The 18,513-nt window shown below is 41.4% G+C and overlaps 1 protein-coding gene and 1 long non-coding RNA gene across 2 annotated transcripts in view; both read right to left on the bottom strand.

Moving 5' to 3' along the window:
- NPC1 (NPC intracellular cholesterol transporter 1) overlaps positions 1 to 18,477 on the bottom strand; it is a 27,245-nt gene extending 8,768 nt beyond the window's left edge. Inside the window, exons 1-14 of the mRNA XM_080380577.1 lie at positions 18,249 to 18,477; positions 11,011 to 11,133; positions 10,397 to 10,503; positions 9,662 to 9,837; positions 8,608 to 8,775; positions 7,731 to 7,980; positions 5,818 to 5,894; positions 4,838 to 5,208; positions 4,251 to 4,477; positions 3,602 to 3,702; positions 2,560 to 2,662; positions 1,442 to 1,631; positions 850 to 1,032; positions 94 to 208 (exon numbers count right to left, since the gene is read on the bottom strand). Coding sequence (XP_080236703.1) covers positions 94 to 208; positions 850 to 1,032; positions 1,442 to 1,631; positions 2,560 to 2,662; positions 3,602 to 3,702; positions 4,251 to 4,477; positions 4,838 to 5,208; positions 5,818 to 5,894; positions 7,731 to 7,980; positions 8,608 to 8,775; positions 9,662 to 9,837; positions 10,397 to 10,503; positions 11,011 to 11,133; positions 18,249 to 18,329 — 2,272 coding nt within the window. The 5' untranslated portion in view covers positions 18,330 to 18,477. The remainder of the gene's footprint in view (positions 1 to 93; positions 209 to 849; positions 1,033 to 1,441; positions 1,632 to 2,559; positions 2,663 to 3,601; positions 3,703 to 4,250; positions 4,478 to 4,837; positions 5,209 to 5,817; positions 5,895 to 7,730; positions 7,981 to 8,607; positions 8,776 to 9,661; positions 9,838 to 10,396; positions 10,504 to 11,010; positions 11,134 to 18,248) is intronic.
- LOC308061079 lies at positions 13,418 to 18,237 on the bottom strand. Its single transcript, XR_013927082.1, has 2 exons — positions 16,704 to 18,237; positions 13,418 to 16,618 (listed from the first exon to the last, which is right to left on the bottom strand). It is a non-coding gene; the product is annotated as an uncharacterized lncRNA (long non-coding RNA).
- Positions 18,478 to 18,513: the final 36 nt, after the last annotated feature.

The raw sequence follows: 18,513 nt of genomic DNA, 5'->3' as shown, positions 1-18,513 counted from the left end.
CCTTGCTTTATTTTTACATTTTAGTCTTGCACTTGTTCTTGCAACATGCAGATCTGATAAGGCCTTTATCTTCAAATATTGAGGAAGTCTTACCAAGAAAGAATGCCACAGTCTCCGAAAAAGATGAGAGAAACATACTGGGTGCCACATCTCCCAAGACTCTGCCAATCTGTTTATCCAGAGTTTCACCCTGAAGGCGCTCATCTCTCTGTTTTAAGGCAATAATTTATTGGAATTAGGAATCACACAGTTTAGGAAGTTATTTCATATGGCATAAAACCCCCAAAACCTTTTAAACACCTTGGTTTTCACTGTATTAATGTGAGCTAGATAAAAAGCAGATTATCCAATACAAAAGCAGCATGAACATCCCCTGCTGCCTTGCTTCAAACTTGACTTGGAATACAGTATTAAGTGCAGTAATTCAGCCAAAACCACACAATTGCCAGAGGCAGAGCCAGTTTCAGTGGGTTATTGAGCCTGTCAAATTAGAAAGCTAATTATCCGTCAAGGCTTATGACACCAAGTCCCTGGTCTGAAGCACGTAGTTTAGTCCATGATTACTGCTCACAATACACTAAAACTACAAGTGATCAGAGAAGGACATTAAAAATATTATTTGTTTGTACATCAGTATGTGGACCACAAACTATGTTAAATGAACTTGATTTCAACCAGCAGTAACAAACAGCAGAGACTCAATTTTTTTGTGGAGGTGGAAAGTACATATAATCTCTGTTCTAAGACCACTAGGTACCCTGTGAGGGTCCAGAGCTGTTCAGACTGGGCTGAGCACTGGAATGCAGGAGACTGACATGTTTAGAAGAATCTGTGTGAAAGAATAGATACCTGAAGTGTCTGGACTATAATGAAAATGTTGTCCACCCCAATAGCCAGCACCAAGAAGGGAATTACTTCTATCACAATCAGTGTCACCGGGATTCCAAAGTAGCTGAAAATGCCTATAGAACATGCCACTGAGCTCAGTACAATCAGGATGCCTGCCATGCCCAGGGAGATCTTTGAATCCACCTAAAAAAAGTTGTAACGACTGTCAACCAAACCGGCATCATCACATAGAAGATAACAGCAAAGGTAACAAGCCATATTCTCACATTTACTGTAGTTACTAGAAAGTTTACTTTTTCTGGTTCTTTTGAAGATCCAGACTTTTAAAAAAAGCCACCATGAAGCTACAAGCCTTAAAGCTGAAGTTAACTGCACATCAAGTGAAAACACTTATTTGAGGCTATGAAGCACACGTGAATTGTCAAGTATGACAAGGCTAACACTCCCCCTCCAGCTCCTGCCCAATGAGGACTCAATGCTTTAAGATTAAATATCTTTCCAGAAGGCTGATATTCAAGTCACTTAAAGCTAAGAAAAACTAGTTAGCAAGCTGTAGCTTCAGTGTTTATAGATATGAGAACTACATACATACCAGCAGTCTTCGACAGCTCTGGATATGTCCCAAAGCTATGGAGATGTACATAAACATTACAATATAGCTTATCAACACAATGCCAATATCACTTTTGCTTTCGCGATTGATTTCATCTTCAATACTCCGTTCAGCAGAAAATGATATAGTTAAATTTGGATTATCATAGTTCTTCAAAAAGTTAATAAACCTAGGGGGGGAAAGAAAAAAGTCAGTCACACTTGAAAGGATAAAGCATCTTGTATTAGAAATAACTTAAAATTGCCTTAACCAACTTCCAGGTATCTGTGTGGTACAAATCTGCGCTGCAGCCAGACTACTATTGAGGGACCTTCCTTGTTTTTAAGAGGGGTGCTAGCTACATACCCCTAGAACTCTTAAGTACTAAAAATACACTATACTGAAGTAATTTCCATGTTCTGTCCAGAATTTGAGGACAACCAGGTATCTTGCATAAGCTATTTCAAAGCCCAAGTGCAATTTTCCTCAAAGCTAGACCTAGAAGTACATGCATGAAATATGACTGTGGTTTGCTTGCAGACTTGAAAAAATTATTAGCCCTTACTTCAGCTCTCCTAACTGAAGGGGTGTACTTGTGACACAGGTAGACACTAGTTGTACTTAATCTCAGACTTCCCGGTACAGTAGTTTCTATCCAAACTGTTAACCAGAGTAGTTGGCCTGTGCAAGCCAACGTCAGCTCTTCAAGACAAAGGGGATTAAAGCTTTAGGTCCTCATCTGGAAGGAAGAGGTTTTTGAAGTTTAAAGTTTGAGAGTTACAGGATAATGTTAGATCTTTCCATTGGCAGTTATCAGTCCAGTAGATTGAAAAGTCTACCTTTGTAATTCTAACCAAAGTAAAATATTTCAGAGCTACTTATCAGCAAGTACTACCGGACTAGATGGCCACTAACAAGACTAGAACTTATGGCCTACAAAGCAGATGTAGTATGCCAGATAAAGTGAACGTCTTAGGACTGGCATAGTCCACCCTTAACCTGTTTTGCTGCCTCAAAACACACGTACTGAGAAACTAATAGTACAGGTGTTTCATGTATCCACATTCAAAGCTGCCCTAAGTAATGTATGCATCTCAGAATACAGGAAGCCTACTTACTCTTTTTCCCATGCCAAGGCTTTCATTAGCTTTCTTGAGTCATTATAGTAGTTGTTGACGGGAAAAGTAATAACAAGAGCTGTAGCATTATTATAGTTATCATCTGTAGAACAGAAAAAAAAGAATTGACAGGCATTATGAAATGATAGAGCTTATGTTCTAGTATAGGCTGATACAACTGAGTTTAAAATTAGTATTGTCCACAGCAATTCCATCCCTACAACTCCATTTAAATGGAAGGTTTAACACCACCAAGTCCTGCAACACACTACTGAAATAATAGAAACCGACAAGCACTCCGAATTGTATTCACTGTTTACCATGCTCATGGTACTCTAACATTAAGTTGTTGCATGGTTAGACAAGGGGCTACTCTATGCTTATGGCTTTCTATCTAGTAAGAAACAGGATGTGGCTTCCCTAATCACTGTGCCTCTCTTACATACTTAGGTTTTGTTTTACTCAATGCAAGTAAAAAACACCTACAGTTTAATCAAGAAGGGCTTGCCTTCAAAGGCTGGTTTAGTACATTTATGTTTGATGTATCTGTCAAGTTATGTTTAATTGGATAGACTGCTTGAATAAAATTCTGGCTTTAGAGTAATTATGGAAGGATTTCCTCTTGAATGCCTTACTCTTAACTGTTTTGTCAGATCAGTGACAAACTTTTATTCTAAATCAAAAGAGCAAAATACATGCATATCCTAGCAGGTCAATTTGAGATACTTCAGGTCTTTACCTAGTCCCCCAAAACTGGGGATCCTTTAGCTGGCCCAAAGCAGACTGAACATTTGCATACTTGTCAACAGGACGAGTATGTTCCAGTAATAGGCTGCTTGTATTTTGCACTGCCAGAGTAGTCTGCCTCCAGTCTCTGAAGAGTTATTTAAAATATCCTTACTTACTGAAGTTTAGAAGAACTCCAGTTTCTCTGGAGTACCTTTAAACGCGTGTGTTAAATGAGAATGCACCTTTAGGGCCAAAGATGGCACACAAGTATGTACTCTCAAGACTTGAACTGCAATACTGTGTTGCCACCTACCATCATATCCTCCCAACACCAGCCATGGGAATACAGGTCCACCAAATGTTCCTAAGCAGGGATCGTGAAGCAAACTTGTGTCATTCAGTGATGCTGGAGCCCTAAAGAGATCAGCAGCCATAACTGTTAGCTTCTGCTTAAAACAGAGGCACAGCACCACAGGACATAAAAGCTATAAGGAAGAGACCTTTAAGACTGTATCTAAATTCAGAGCAAACATTGCCCTTGTGCTATGTATCACTAGCTGTCTTAATTTCTGTCTTGATAGTCAGTTACAACAGCTTTTTACTTTTAAGACAAGAAGTACCTTCTACCCAACTGAACTAGAAACTGAAGTGAAAGCTTCGCAACCACCTTCCGTTACAGAACTTACTCCTCAGAACCATCTGAAACATGTTTAAGGTAAACCAGAGCCAGTGTGTGCACCAAACCAAATGTAACTGGAAGTCCAATTAAAACATAATTCCTGCTAAAGTACTAGAACACAGAAACACAGGCAACTGATATTAACCTGCAGTTCCATGTAGTATTGGGAGTTTAAAAAGGGGTAAGAAAAGGTTCAAGGGAGTAGTGAGAACTAGCTAGTTTTGTTTGCCAGCCAGATCTAGTTGGCCAACAGTTTGGAAAAGCATGTGATCATACTACGTACCGAACACAGTATAAGAAGTGAGTGTGGTAGTCTGCATAGACAAAGAACTCATCTCCAATAACATGATCCAGAACAGAATGACTGTTCTGAAAGTAGTTGAGTACACTCAGTATAGTGCAGTTGTTGTTGTAGGGAGCAAGAGGAGCCAGGCAAATGTCTTTCAGCATTACAGTCTCATTGTCAAAAGAAGCAGTTATGTTGACAATAGCATCCTGCAAATCCAAAACCTTGGGGGGGAAAAAAAGTATAGTTTAAAAGCAGCACAAGAAAGTATTTATGTTGCAAGACAGGACTTTAAGTGCATATACTATATTCCAGTTTCCAGAGACAGTGGCACATGTCAACAGAAGCACATTGCTAGACCTATTATTTCTACAGTCACACTAAGAATACTTACAGGGACTTAGCTTGCAAGTCTACTCTAACAAAGATTTTCAGCAAAAAGCTTTTATGGTAAGACTAGGATTTTTAATATGAATATCTAGTGATTGCTTTGATGGACACATGGCGTTACAGATGGAAGCCAACTCCATATGGTTATACCTGTTAGGTAGGTTTAGGTCTTTGCTCTTGAAAGTCCCAGTTACCTGATGGAGAATCTCTTTGGTGAGCGGCGGCCCAAAAGGTGTATCTGCTCCTGAAGGGTAAGGTGAATAGGTGTCTGGATGGCTCTTTGGTGCTTGAATAATAAGTTGCTCGGTACGAAAGAAAGGCCCAAAGTGTGTGTCAAAGTACTCCTTTTCCTTGCGAGCTTGGCTGCTTGGGGCTGACCAGAGGTCTACAGGGTTTGTAGTTGCTTTAATATATACAAAGCCTGAGCAGCACATTGCTATGAAGACCACAGAGAAGAGGATAACAGGACGTGGATTTCTGACACAGAAAGCCCCCCATGACGTGAATGTCATCCTTAGACCATTCTCAAACCTTTCACCAAGCCTTTCACCACAGGTAATTTTCCCTGTAAGAGAAAGAAGTCATGTTTGAGAAGTCAGTTAAGCAGCTTTCGTGACACTAGGAAAGATAAAATTTTATTCTAGCTGTGTTTGTAGTAAGCACCAGAAGCTACGCCTACACCGATGGTCAGACCCAGAGACCAAGCCTTGACTGAGGCCAAGGGGGCAGAAACCAGCTTGTACCTAACACTGCCTCACCTAACGTAAGGCCGTCTTTGACAGCAGTAGGCACAGCAAATAAAGGCAGGAAGCAGCTAAAAGATAGGTAAGATTAAGATGAACTGCCTCAGCTGCTACACAAAGTCAACTACAGTTCTTTCATGGCATGCTTTGAATGAATACATAGATGGTTAGAACATGATCATTTTGGATTCATGTTGTCCTCCCTCCGCCCCAGCTACAAAGCACTCCAGAACTTTCTATTAGCATAGTTAGGTCCATAAACCATGCACCCAGGGCTTCCAGCAAAATAGCGTTAAGTATGATTCCAAAAAAGAGACAATTACTAGAAGAAACAGAGTCCTGTAAGAATGGATAAGGTCTAACAAAGCTAAAGCTTCAGAGTCCATCCACAGGAAGGCACCGAAGCCAGCTTTCTCTTATTCAAGACATACCATTGTCACGATGGGAATTCACAGAAAAGGCTATATTGCTGTCAATTGGTGTGTACTCTGAGACAAAGTGCCGCCTCCTGCAAGACAGAGAAAAAGCTATGTTACCCTGCTCCCCTTTCTACAGTAAGAGTAGAGCCCACTGCTAGTAATAAATTTGATATTTTACTCCTCCAGAATCTAGAGGTGCCGTGTTCCCCTTGCACCTATTCACTCAAGAGCAGCAATCTCCATCTTTATGATCCTTTGGAACAACTTGCAGCCATGTTAACAGTCTTAAACTTTTCCAGCTTGGATCAAGCATATGTTCTTTACGCATATTTAGAAGATCAGTAGCATTAACAGCTCAGAATTTTTAAATTGATCATAAGAATGATAATATTTGCAAGAGATTTCTAGATTAGAAGTATTTTACTTCAGTCAAACTGCTTGAGCTACACCTACTTAGCCTGAAGAAATGGTGAAGCAAGGGAAAAGGGCAGTAAGGTACATTTTCTGTCCTGAAAGACAGGCAAGTTATAGCACAGAACACTCATGATAGACCTATATTGCTTATACTCATTCCCAATACCCAGGGCAGGAGATAAATTCAATAGCCTCCTCATGGTAATCTAATCAGATCATGGCAACTATCAACCACATCGCAAACACACCTACCATTTAATGTAGTTTACTATGCATGTTGCCCAGTACCATAAGGCTACTAAGCATGTAGTACTCACTATCCCTTTCCACGCAGGTTTAATTCTTATTATACAGCAATTTCAGATTACTGGTCACAACTGACTAATATTGAAGTTACACCAAAAAATACTGCCATACTTAAGGATATAAGGGAGTGGAAGCATCTGGAAAGTGTTATTAAGAAATAATATGTTGTCACTGCTCTGGATTGCTAGCACACCCACACCCAAGCATTTATAGCTACAGCTACTAGTGCACTTCACTAGCAAGTATCACATAGCACAGAAGCTGGCTTGCTGTCCCTTACTTTTCCTTAGCTTCCTATTCTGGAAAAAACTAAACAAAAGCTGAGCTTCCAGTAACTATAGCATTTTGTAAATTATTCATGACTTAATTTGCAATAGGGCAGTGATTGTTTTGTTCAATTATTAGTCCACAGGAAAACTGTATGAATTGCATGTGGCTGCTAATACTAGACCTTGCTCTTGCAGCGGTCTTGAATTGACTTCTTACAATCCCATTACCTTCAAGTCAAACTTTTAGTGATTCTTTCCCCTCAGCCACATTTCCTGGCAAACTGAAGTGTTAAAACACTTCGCTGTACATGTAACAACAGCCAGAAGTAACGGAGATTTTACTGAAACACTGCATGGGGTAAACAGGCCTCTCCACTGTTGGCATTTTCCAGCTCATTCCAATTGCAACTTAAGGAACAAGCTATTTCAAGAAAATAACATGATTGCATTTTTAGTCATATGGGTTCTCCAAGACATTAGTTTATTACTGTACTGACCTAGTCTTAAGCATTGTAAAACCCCACAGCTTCCAAAGCAGTTTGACATTTGTGTATGAAGGCAGTTCACCGCTCCTAGAAAGCAGTGCTTTGAGGTTACCTTAATGCACACCAGCCAGGAACAGACACAGCTGAACTGAGACTTTACTCTTTACCACAAAGCCTTAACATCTATCAGATGAAGCAGATACATTCCCCAGACTTCTACATACTCAAGTTCTTGCTTATGAAAGTTGTAGGTTTGTGTATTTGACCCTGTAACTGGGGATGTTATGAGTTACACATCAACTAAACTGTCTTCTTTACTCTCCACCACATTGTTTTAGGGCATGTCCCAACACCTACAAGTACAAGCATCTGCTATAGAACACAATTTTTGGCTGGGTGAAGAAGTAGAGGAAAAGCAAGCGACTTTCAGAGCTGAGCATTTTGATTTTACCTGTAACACCAGACTCCAAAAACTAGTGCAAAAAATACAAGTAGAAATCCCATGTAGGAGATCCACATGATGACATATACAGCATCCAAACCAAACAGAAGCCAAGGAGCAGGCGATGGAGGGGGTTGAGGTTTTGGACCACAAACAATTGAACAGTCCTGACAGCTGCATGGTCCTGTCAAATCATCCACAGACTCATTACAGCCTTTGGTAGCATTGTTCATAGGATTCATTCCATGGACAGGAACATCTGTGACAAACCACAAGTTACAGAGCCAGTTTACTAACCAAGTAAAAATTCAGATCTTCAACAAAACATTCTCAGTTAAATGAGTTAACCCTTTATATGAAAGCTCCTAGCCTCTATATAGGGCAGCTTTTCTTTGCCTTACAGCTGAAGCCACCGCTACCTTTTCCATAGCGGGTACCAACCACTTATGGTTGTCTACTGACTGGTCATGTTTTAGAACACTTCAGTCTGTAAAACCAACAAGGAAATACTTTTATCATTCCAGCAATGACTTGTTACCCCCCTCATCTGTTCAGATCATGATATGTGCAAAAATTTTCTTACAAAGAAATCCTAAAGAATCAGGGTACCACCCTAGTTTCCCCAAGGAATACAAGCTATCTACTTGCCTAAACTCAGTCCATTGCTTAATGAGTTTTGAGATCTATACAGCAAGAAGCTGTAGACAAAGTAAGCAAGTACAACTTCCATGCAGAAACCGATTTTTTTTTTTTAATCTTACATTGCTTTGAAAGTCTCCGACTGCAGATATTTATAGCTGGGCAGCTGTTCAGTAGACCAGTACACTAGCTATAGTACGCAGCCTTTAACAGAAGCTTCAGAGGCAAGGAGTGTTCAGTTTCTTACCTGAAAAGACAGGAATAATGCTGAAAGGAGTTTGTCCATTGTCTTTGCTAAACATGTACTCAATCCAGTTGGTTGCATTGCAGTCCTTGACATCCTTCCCACAGAGCAGCCCCAGTGCTTTAACATTACTTGATGGAGCCTCCACATCTTTGCAGGCATTATACATTGCTAGGAAGAGTAAACAAAGACAAGAGTCATAAACCAATGTTACTGTTGAGTGAGCACTACAAGCACGTCCAACAATTACAGACTCACCAAGTTCAAAGAACATGCTTATAGCTTTCAAGAGGAAACATCCTAACAATAGTGGAATAATGTTTTCAGTTGTATTTAGAGTATGTAAGGTTGCAGTGCTGTGTAACAGAGTAGGCCTCACTCTTAGTCCGAGTAAGTCACCTGAAGCTGCGTTACCCTAGAACCTACTTTACTGTTTGAGAGGGAACAGCACTTAATATAAGGTTCCATTCAGGGGAAGTCATGACAAATATTTAAGGTACTTTTGACCTCTAGGCCATATATGACTTTCAAGTGTCTCATAACTTGACTAAATATCACTGCACAAAGTATACAAAGACCAAATTAATGCTTCAAGCTTGCTATAAAACAAAAAACACAACCCAAATTTGTTAATTTTTCAAAAAATCTTTGGGTTTGACATAGGACTACAACAGTCCATTCAAGAGCAATGAGTGCCTCTTAGAAAACCACTGTAGTGCACTGTGTACAAACTTTACTATCGTATATTTGCCAGTTTCAGTATCAGGTAGGCTTTGGACATTCAGTATTTGGCAACAACTTTGTTTTTCTGAAGTTAATGTCCAGTACCAGCTGTGTCTTCAAAAACACTGTTATTAACAGTGTCAGTGTAATGTCTCCTACCCAAGCAGACATTAGTGTTACAACAATTTCAAGGGGGACCTACTGGTACCTATTTGATGCCTCAAACTTTGAAAGACAGTCAAAGAGATGTTTCCCCCCCTCTCAGTTCGTCCTGAGAAAGCATTGGTCTTGTTGCCTTGACAAAAGCCTAGGTAAGTTAACACACTTTACTCACCATTTGCAAAGCGTTCTCCAATAAAGTACTGCAGCTCTGTAATGCTACTTTTGTTCTCTTTTGAAATTGGATCATCATAAGGTATGGTGCTTGTAACATTCAAAAAGTCAGACTGATTTGGACTGCAAGTCAGTTCACAGAAGAGGTTTATCAAGTTGTAAAAACATGATGGACATCTGGGTAGGAAAGTCAACGAACAGCAATCAGATTAAGAGATAAAGATGGAAGGCATATTGATCTAATGTACAGAGCAAGCATAAACATTCTGTTCAGACTGACAGAACAAAGTATTTAAATTCTGCAAGTTTTTATCAGCAATACAACATTAGTTGGCACTTAAAATTCCTCAATACTCCATCAGTAACATCAGCTTCATTCACTAGAACTGCCTACCTCAAACAGCAGACACAAGTAGAATCTGAAGGAAAACACAACTGCTGCTAGCAAGAAGACTTCTGTTAGAACAAAAAACTGAACAGTACTTTATGTCACTCTGAAGGCTTCATTAAAAATACAGTAGCTCGAGACTAAGGTAATGTTTATTCTACCAGCAAACTGAACCCAGACTGCAAGTAGTTGTTTCATGAAATTAAAGGATAAGAAAGTCACTCCAAGAGCTTGCTCCAATAAGCCTTTAAATGAAGTTACCATCTTTTCTACAGTCTGCTTAAACAGAGTCTTATGTTTTCTTATTACATTACAAAGCTATAGTTGCTTTGCTATTCATTAGCATACCTGGAGAGAAACTGCAGAGGCAGCTGCAAGTTGGTTTTCAAAGTCTGAAGCTGATGAACATCACAGCAAGTGCTAACATTGCCAAAGAATAAACCTGGACAGAGTTCCTTAAATGAAAACAATAGTGAGATTGGGAGTGGAGGAAGGAAAAGCATGTTTAAGACTTCAGAACTTGTTATAGGTATGGGTTCTGCTTCATATTTCAAAGACAGTAGCTGTTGCTGTGGGAGATGCACAGAAAAAAAATAAATCAGTCTAGCCAATGAGATTTTTTAAAGAACAGGAAAAACCACCACATTTGGTTCAAGGCATCACTTCCTTTTAAAAAGCTCCTTCAGATGATCTTTAGTCACCAGGTTCTATATATAGAATGATAATGGAAGGTTATGTTTGTGAAAGCCTGTAATCACATGCTGGAGACCTCTCATTTCTGAACAGTAACTGAGGTGTACTACTCTCACACAGCTGGGGCTATGAGCTACACTTGAGAAAACAGATTATCTGTTCTTTCATCAAGTTAAGATGAAAAAGCTAAAGGTCATAGCACAGGTCCAACAGAACACAATAAAGAACTCTAAAGTGTGGAATTATTTTCAGCTCCCAAAGAAGCTCACCTGCATTAAGTCATAGCCATCCTCTGGTAGTGCTATTGGTGGTCCATCATAAGCACAGTTGTATCTCTTGTCTCCAGAAGCAAGTCCACATTCTCCATACCAGACACACGATTGTGGAAGTACCTAATCAACATGAGATAACCAATTAACTGCAAGAAATAGTTGCCATATTCCTCTGCTACTGTAGAGTTTATGTGCTACCATTCCAAAAGTAATTTGCAGTCCAGATTAGGTAACTTCCTGCTAATTTAAACATCAGCATGTACTACATAAAACACGCATTAACAAAAGCATGGATTTTTTGACAGGTTGCACATCACCACCGATCTCCGGCTCACCTCCCCACCTTTCCTTGCCCAGTCTACAAACATGCAGTACACTTTCTATAGTTAAGACCAAGTATAAGAGTTAAGAAAAACCTAAATCAATACTTGAAAAGCATCTCAAATATTCAAATATAAGGTGGTGTAGAAAGTGTGTTCATGCAAGACAATGCATATGATTAGCAGGTTAAATTGTCACTTTAGAGCACGAGTCTGTATGTGGAGAGAAGTGTATTGTTTATATGCATTGTATCAGTTCTTCCTGCCACCTTTTAATCCTTCTTGCAAACTCAGTCACAGTGACAGATTGAGGAAGTAGCAGCATGAAGAGGATTTTGAAACATAACTTCACAGCTCTGCACTCACCATAGAATGCCATATACTCTCACAATCTCAAAGGATGCTCTCCACCACTTTCAAACTTAAGCATACAACATTTAAATGGGCTTACAGTGCCAAGTAAATAAAAGCTTCAAGACTGATTTTAAAGATATTTCAATTTAAGGGACTATGGAAAAAATCAGAAATCTCTTCATATGTATAAAATAAACTGAAAAAGGCTAAGAGCCTCTTGCAAACCTTGTTTTTTGTCCAGTGATACCAACCCCAAAACATCTGAAATGCTAAACCAAAATATTTATTCTAAAAATTAAAACATTTAATACAATAACAAGTTGTTTACAGCAAAAGCTTTAAGACAGCTTCAAGGTTTTCCTGTGCACCTGGGCTGCAAGTAGAAAGCAGACTGCACAAACATCTACTACACTTCTGCCAGCTCTGATCAGAAGTTTGCATGGTACAGGCAGAGAGATAACCCACCTGTTTTTATCTCCTGAACAACTTTGACCTAACATTTTCAGAGAAACACCATATGCTTACACTGCAGGGACAGACTGCCATGCTTTGTGCTTGACCATGAATAGCACTGTTTACTGACTGGTGAAGCCCCTGAAAAGCTGTATTCAAAATACTCAAGAGCTACCCAGAATTATGCCTCCACAACATCCATTTTGTTCTGAACGCCACTAACAGTTCTTCAAAGTAAATCAGTAATTTATTTTTTTTTAAATCAGGGACAGTAACCATCAACAGTTTACCTGACCCTGTTTGAATTGTTTCCCCATTAACTTAACCTAGGCAACATGGCCCAATTCAAAGTTACTCACTATAAGCCAGGTCCACAAGTCAGTTAAGTACCACCCATCCAGATCACAATCTCTTTTGTCTACTCTTGCATTTCTTTGAACTAAACCTATAACCATCTGCTAAGTATCACCATAATCTTACAAATTAGAAAGCACCCCTTAAGGTGCAAAACACTGAGTGTTTAACACCAGCACAAGCCAAAAAGTTAGTCTCCAGGTTATGGGAATTTATTTACAGAAACTACATTGTAAATTTGTTCATGTATCAAATTAATCTACAGACATTAACACTTTTTGATGCAAATTTAGAAGTCACTGTCTTCGCCTCTGCTTCCTCATACTTGTATACCTCAGTGCTACTAGCAAACAATCTATAGTGGGAAAAGAAAATTAAGTGTCTGTATGCACAAGTGTCAGAAGAGACTTAGTCATCTCCTCAAGCAGAGCAGATTCACTGTTATTCCTGCAAAAAGGCAAAGAATTTTTAACTGCTAACTACACTGCCTGTGAGAAGAGAATTAGGTATTTCTTCACTATCAGGCTGGCTTCCATGTTTAGTCTAGAATAGGTTATAATCATACTTTCCAGGAACACTTTCCAAACAAGACTTTCTATGCTTCATGAAATCTTGTTATTGAACACTTCATTTTTAAGTCCCACAAAGTTATCAGCCTACTCCTTTCAGAAAGATTTAGCTTCCTCCAAAGTAGAAAGTGTGGGAAAATAATGCAGTTACCAGTTACAAAAACAAACACAAACACAAACCAGAAACCTCACGCTTATCAGGGTACTTCTAACACAGAAAAACTTCAAAAATGTTACTGCCTGATTGGGTAGCTGAACTTCACTTCAAGAAAACAGAACTATCTGTATTTCAAGGTAACTCTTCCTTGGTTATAAATGCACAGATACAAAATAAAATACAAGCTGTATTGTCTATAAGTTTACCTACAAAGGTTTTTTGCCATCATTTTCAGGACAGAACATAAAGCAACTTATTAGTGTATGACACTTGGTCAGGCACCAAAAAGCATTCAGCTAAACACACAACAAAATAAAGCATGATGAGGCATTTTGGACCAGTGTTAGTTTACACCTGCAATGTGAATAAAGAACTTGGAACCATATTAGTGAGGTTCCACATCAATAAAACCTATAAAGGAAAAACTAACATGTTTATCACTCAGGATTTCAGCTTGTTTAGAAAAGCTGAGCAAGCAAGTTACTTTTAACTGCTAGAACACTTACACCTAGAAGCGCAAGTCTGAAAGCTCCATTTCAGTATTAACACCAAGAATGCAGATTCAGAGACAATCCAAGATTGGGTATTTATGCCATGACCTAGCAGGATCTCACTAATAAAACTCTGAATTTGTTTTCTGAACTGGTAAGCTTTGCTGATCTTTGATTTATAGTGGTTGAATCAAGTCACTAAGCCTAAAGACACCAAATCAGTCAAAGACAGCAGCCTAAAGTCACCAACATAGCTCTCAGACATTAACAAGTCAATAGCATGTTCATCAGTGAGTCAGCCATAAAATATGGGAGAGGGCTGGTCTCCTAGGGTTCAGATGCTATTCAGGGATACTACAAGTAACTAAGTAACTACTCCATTACCCCGATAAGATATAGCTAGAAGTTCTCCCCCCAAAAAAACGTCTAGTAAAAGCTAGCTTTACAGAGTAAGACAAGTACTTTGCTCTTTCCATTCTTTCAGAAGAACATTCTTGCACTGGTAGGAAAAGAGGGGGGGGATGAGGTAGGTGTAAATAAGTCCTAGTTAACAAAGCTACTGCTTGCAGAGTCAGATTTTTCAAGTCACTTAAGATTTGGGTGAACAATCATCTTTCTTAGACAGGTGAGAGGGGCTACAGGGCCCTTGTAGCCCCAAGATTAACAGAGAAATGCTGTGTTGAGCTCAACTGCTGTCTGAATAGGACAAGATACTCCATAAGACTAACACAGGGTTGAGTTTGGGTTTGTTTTTTTGGGTTTTGTTTTTTATTTCTTTTTTTTTTTAAATCACATTAGTAAGTGTTCTACATTTTAAAATGGCTCTTTCCTAATTACTTCACAGAGCAACAGCAATATAACTTTAGGCTAAGGCTGCCCCCTCCTGCCCCCAGCAAAATTTATGAACCATATGGCAGTACACTAACACCAGCCTTCAATACATCCCCAGAGTTCAGAAAAGTATATTTCTCCTTCTGGTAAACTCACTCTGAAGAGATATTTCACCTCAGGTCAGAGCTCCAGGAGCCCTAATAACAAATTTGCACACAAACAAGTATGGACATTTCTCAACTACTAACATTCTACAAAGGTTCTGTTACAGCTTTCTGGTTCTCAGGCATTATAATTTGTTTGCAATAAAATTAGCATTCCGACAGATCATAAACACATTTACTTCAGTCGAAGTTTCTTCAACTGCATGTTGAAATAGGTCAACCTTCAATGCTTCCACCAATATTAGCCATCACCAACAACGAATATGTAGCTGTCAAACAGACAAAGAACAATGATGATGTTGTCTACAGAAACAGCAACTATTTGTAGTCTTGCAAATACCAGATGACAAGTGAACATTGTTCAGCTCTCCAAATTAAAATTAGTAATATATGGAAGAGGCAACAGCATCAGATACAGCTGTTTCTCCTTCCTTCATCTAGAATGGTACATCTGGAATCTTGCAGGGCAAGAAGATGCCAGGAAACAGCATACTTGCCTGCTTGCCTCCCCCCCCCCCCCCCCCCATCTAGTCCACAACCCACTTAATAGCTGGTATTGCCCACTGGATTGAGAAACTGAGTTTGGGGAAACAACACCATGTTACCCTTAACAAAGGTAACACTAGTTTCTGGAAACAGGTGACCAGGTCAAGTTTGCAATCTGCCCCTGAAGTTACATGTTAACTCACAGTCCTCCCTATGACAGGAGGTCCATGGACTACAGGAAACTTCACAAGCTTAATTCTTATTCCATCTCTTTCAGTGATTTGTTCAGAGGCAGCCAGTTCAGAGACAAGCTTTGCCTGCCAAACCCCTCTTGTTCCTTCGCTCATAGGTAAAAGGGACTGTTGCCTTTCAGACAAAAAACCATCAGCAGCTGCTTCTGGTCAGACAAAGCCAGCCCCAGTTTTGGAGCTACCCAAGCACACTCCACATATCACAGGAAGGCCAAGTAGGAAGGGAAAGTTTCAATAACAGCAATAGTTCAGTATGTGGGAGTAAGCTGGTGTTAGCTGACAATGACTTATTGGAAAAAATACAGACCTACTGCATGCATGATCAGAAAGCTCAGGGCTCCTAGCTAGCAGCTATCTGCAGCTAAGGCCATCTGCACAAAAATCTCTGATGCCTTGCAGGGGAACAGTAATACTGCACAACACTTGTTTTGTCTACTGCCCAGCAAAATACTATGCAGTTCTACCAGTCATTCCCTTCAGTCACCTCTCCCCTTCTAAGACAGCTTCCTCACTTTCCATCCAGAGAGACTACAAACAAGTCACTCCTGATTTTCCAGGAAGTAACTTAGCGAAGTGGTTACTGTCTTGTTCTGAAGCTACATTGTCATCCCTGCCAAGCAAGCTGCTCCACACAGGCATTTCAAAACTCTGTGTCCAAGGTCATGAAACTGCACACTGCAGGCCACTTGGCAAGTCTGAGAGAGCAGCACCTGCCATTAACATCCTCCCATAGGATTTCAGAAACTCAAATATATCCTACAGCTTGGGAACCCAGCTTTCTTGTAGACAAGAAATCTGTGTCCAGCCTTGCTTACCCACTAACTTGACAGCTTGTGTTTTATACAAGAATCAATGAAATAGCTGCCATTAAGCACAAGAGACCATTCAGTACAGTGGGACGTTCACAGAACAAGAGAAATTACAAGACTTCATCCTCCTGTAAGTCCATATTTAGAACAGGACTAAGGAAGCCAAGATTTTCAATGTAATTCTTGGATGGCATTAATGGGTAGTTAACCATCAATTAGTAATGGGTTAGCTGGCACAAATCTTGCATCATACACTGTTTGGTGTTAAAGGTACATGCTACACAGACTGAAGACTTCAAGTTCATTGTGAAAGTGTACCTAACAGAAGGATTGCAAACTGAAATGTGACTCTACTCCACTGACTTCCTTAAAAAGATGACATACGACACTTTGATTTATACACACAACTGAAAGCATGAAAACATTATACTACCAGCTTGAGGGAGGGAACAGGTTCACCTCCACAATGCTTCTCTTCTGCAAGCATCTAATACTATATAGGCTCATCCCAACTGAAAGACCAGCATCTCTTTAAAAGATAAAGGTCCACTTTGTGTAGTGTTAGTCTGAACAAGAGTTAACACCAAAAACCCTCAAATTTTGCCTTTACTTTTGTAAAGCTGAAACCTGCATGGTTAAAGTAATTTTACAATATTTACTTCTTATGAACCACAAAGCCACATCCTCTGCAAGGATCCCCTAAATCTTAGGGGAACTTGTTTCAAGCTCCTCTAGCTCAGCATTCTTCTGTCATCTAAAGGAAAGCATTTTGTCATTTCCTTACCAGCCTAGGACACACCTCATTGCTACAAGACGGTATCTCCCTCCAAAAACCTTACAGAAAGGAGTGTTGGTAAGCTGTGAAGTCCAGTGCCTACCCACCTGAAGATCATGAGTCATTACTAAGCAATCAGCTTCTCCAGTGGTAACAGAGGAATGAATTCCTAGTTCAAGCTCTTCAGAGGTTGTTTGAAGAGGACAGGAGAACATCAGCACACACACAGGATGACAAACTTGTGAGTTTAAAGAAGGTTAAGCATAGAGCTTGACCTAGAAAGTATGTTTCCAAGTCTGTTAGAAGGAAGGGGGGAAAAACAAACCACCAAGGCTTACAAGATACTCCTCGTTTCTCCAGAGGAGCATGGAGGCATTTCACTCCTATTGGACTACAGCACAAACAGCACACGACTGAGAAGAGAGAAGTGAAGCTTTTACAGTACTTTTTTCCTGGAGTATCAAGAAGTCCAACTTACTCTAGTCATTAGTTTTAAAGGAAACATAGTCTTCATACTGACACATCGATAAACAGCAGATACTACTACACACAGATAATTACTTCCAAGAAGCTGTCACCCAGCATAATAAACACTCTAAGCAAACCGAACCAGACAGCGAGGACATATGGGAGCCTCTGCACGAACATGTGACTGTGCGGCCACTCACATGCCCAGGGCATTGCATAACCAGGGCACACCTCAGGAACGCGGCATCCCGGGCAGCTGCTGCGTGCAATAGCGGGGCACTAGGGCCGGCCAGAAGTTGGAGCTCGCTAAGCCCGAGCACGCCCGCTTTGGCGCCCAGGTGCTCCCGGGCGGGCCTGCTGTGTCACCGGGCTGTCCCGCACCCCCGCCTCGCCCCGGCCCTCGCCCCCGGCCCGCCCGGCGCCAGCGCGAGGAGCGAGGGAAGGGGAGGGAGCGGCCCACCGGGGACGAGGGGGAGCGCCCCGGGACCACTCACCCCCTCCGCGCCAGCCCCGCGGCCGGGCCCACACCTGGCGGCGGACGGGACAGCCGCGCCCCTCAAGCCGGTTTCCCCGCCCGGGAGACACCCGGCTTCAGGCTGCGCGAAGAGCCGCCGCGGCTCCCCCCAGCCCTGAAGCACCACGCGGGGGGATGCCGCCCCCCACGGCGGGCACCCGCCGCTCCCTCTCCTGCGGACGGTGCCAGGAGGCCCGGCGCCCCCCACCGCAGGCACAGCCGCCCCGCGGGGGACTCACCCGCGCCGGCGACAGAAGCAGGAGGACGAGGACGAGCAGGCCGAGGCCGCCCCGCCCAGGGCTGCCTTGCGGGCTCCCCATGGCGGCGCGGGCAGGAGCGCGGGGGGCCGGCAGAGCTCTCGGCCACAGCACCGAGAGGAGGCGAAGAGACAGCTGAGGAGGCGGCGGCGGGCAGACGCCGCGGCGCAGGTCCGGAAGGGCCGCTCTCGCCAGGCCGGGCGGTGCTGCCAGCCCCGCCGCCGGCCCCTTCGAGGAGCGGCAGGGG

Source organism: Falco punctatus, assembly GCF_963210335.1.
Source record: "Falco punctatus genome assembly, chromosome: 3".
NCBI lineage: Eukaryota > Metazoa > Chordata > Aves > Falconiformes > Falconidae > Falco > Falco punctatus.
Note: the sequence above shows the minus strand (reverse complement) of the source record. Positions and strands in the feature narration are given on the sequence as shown.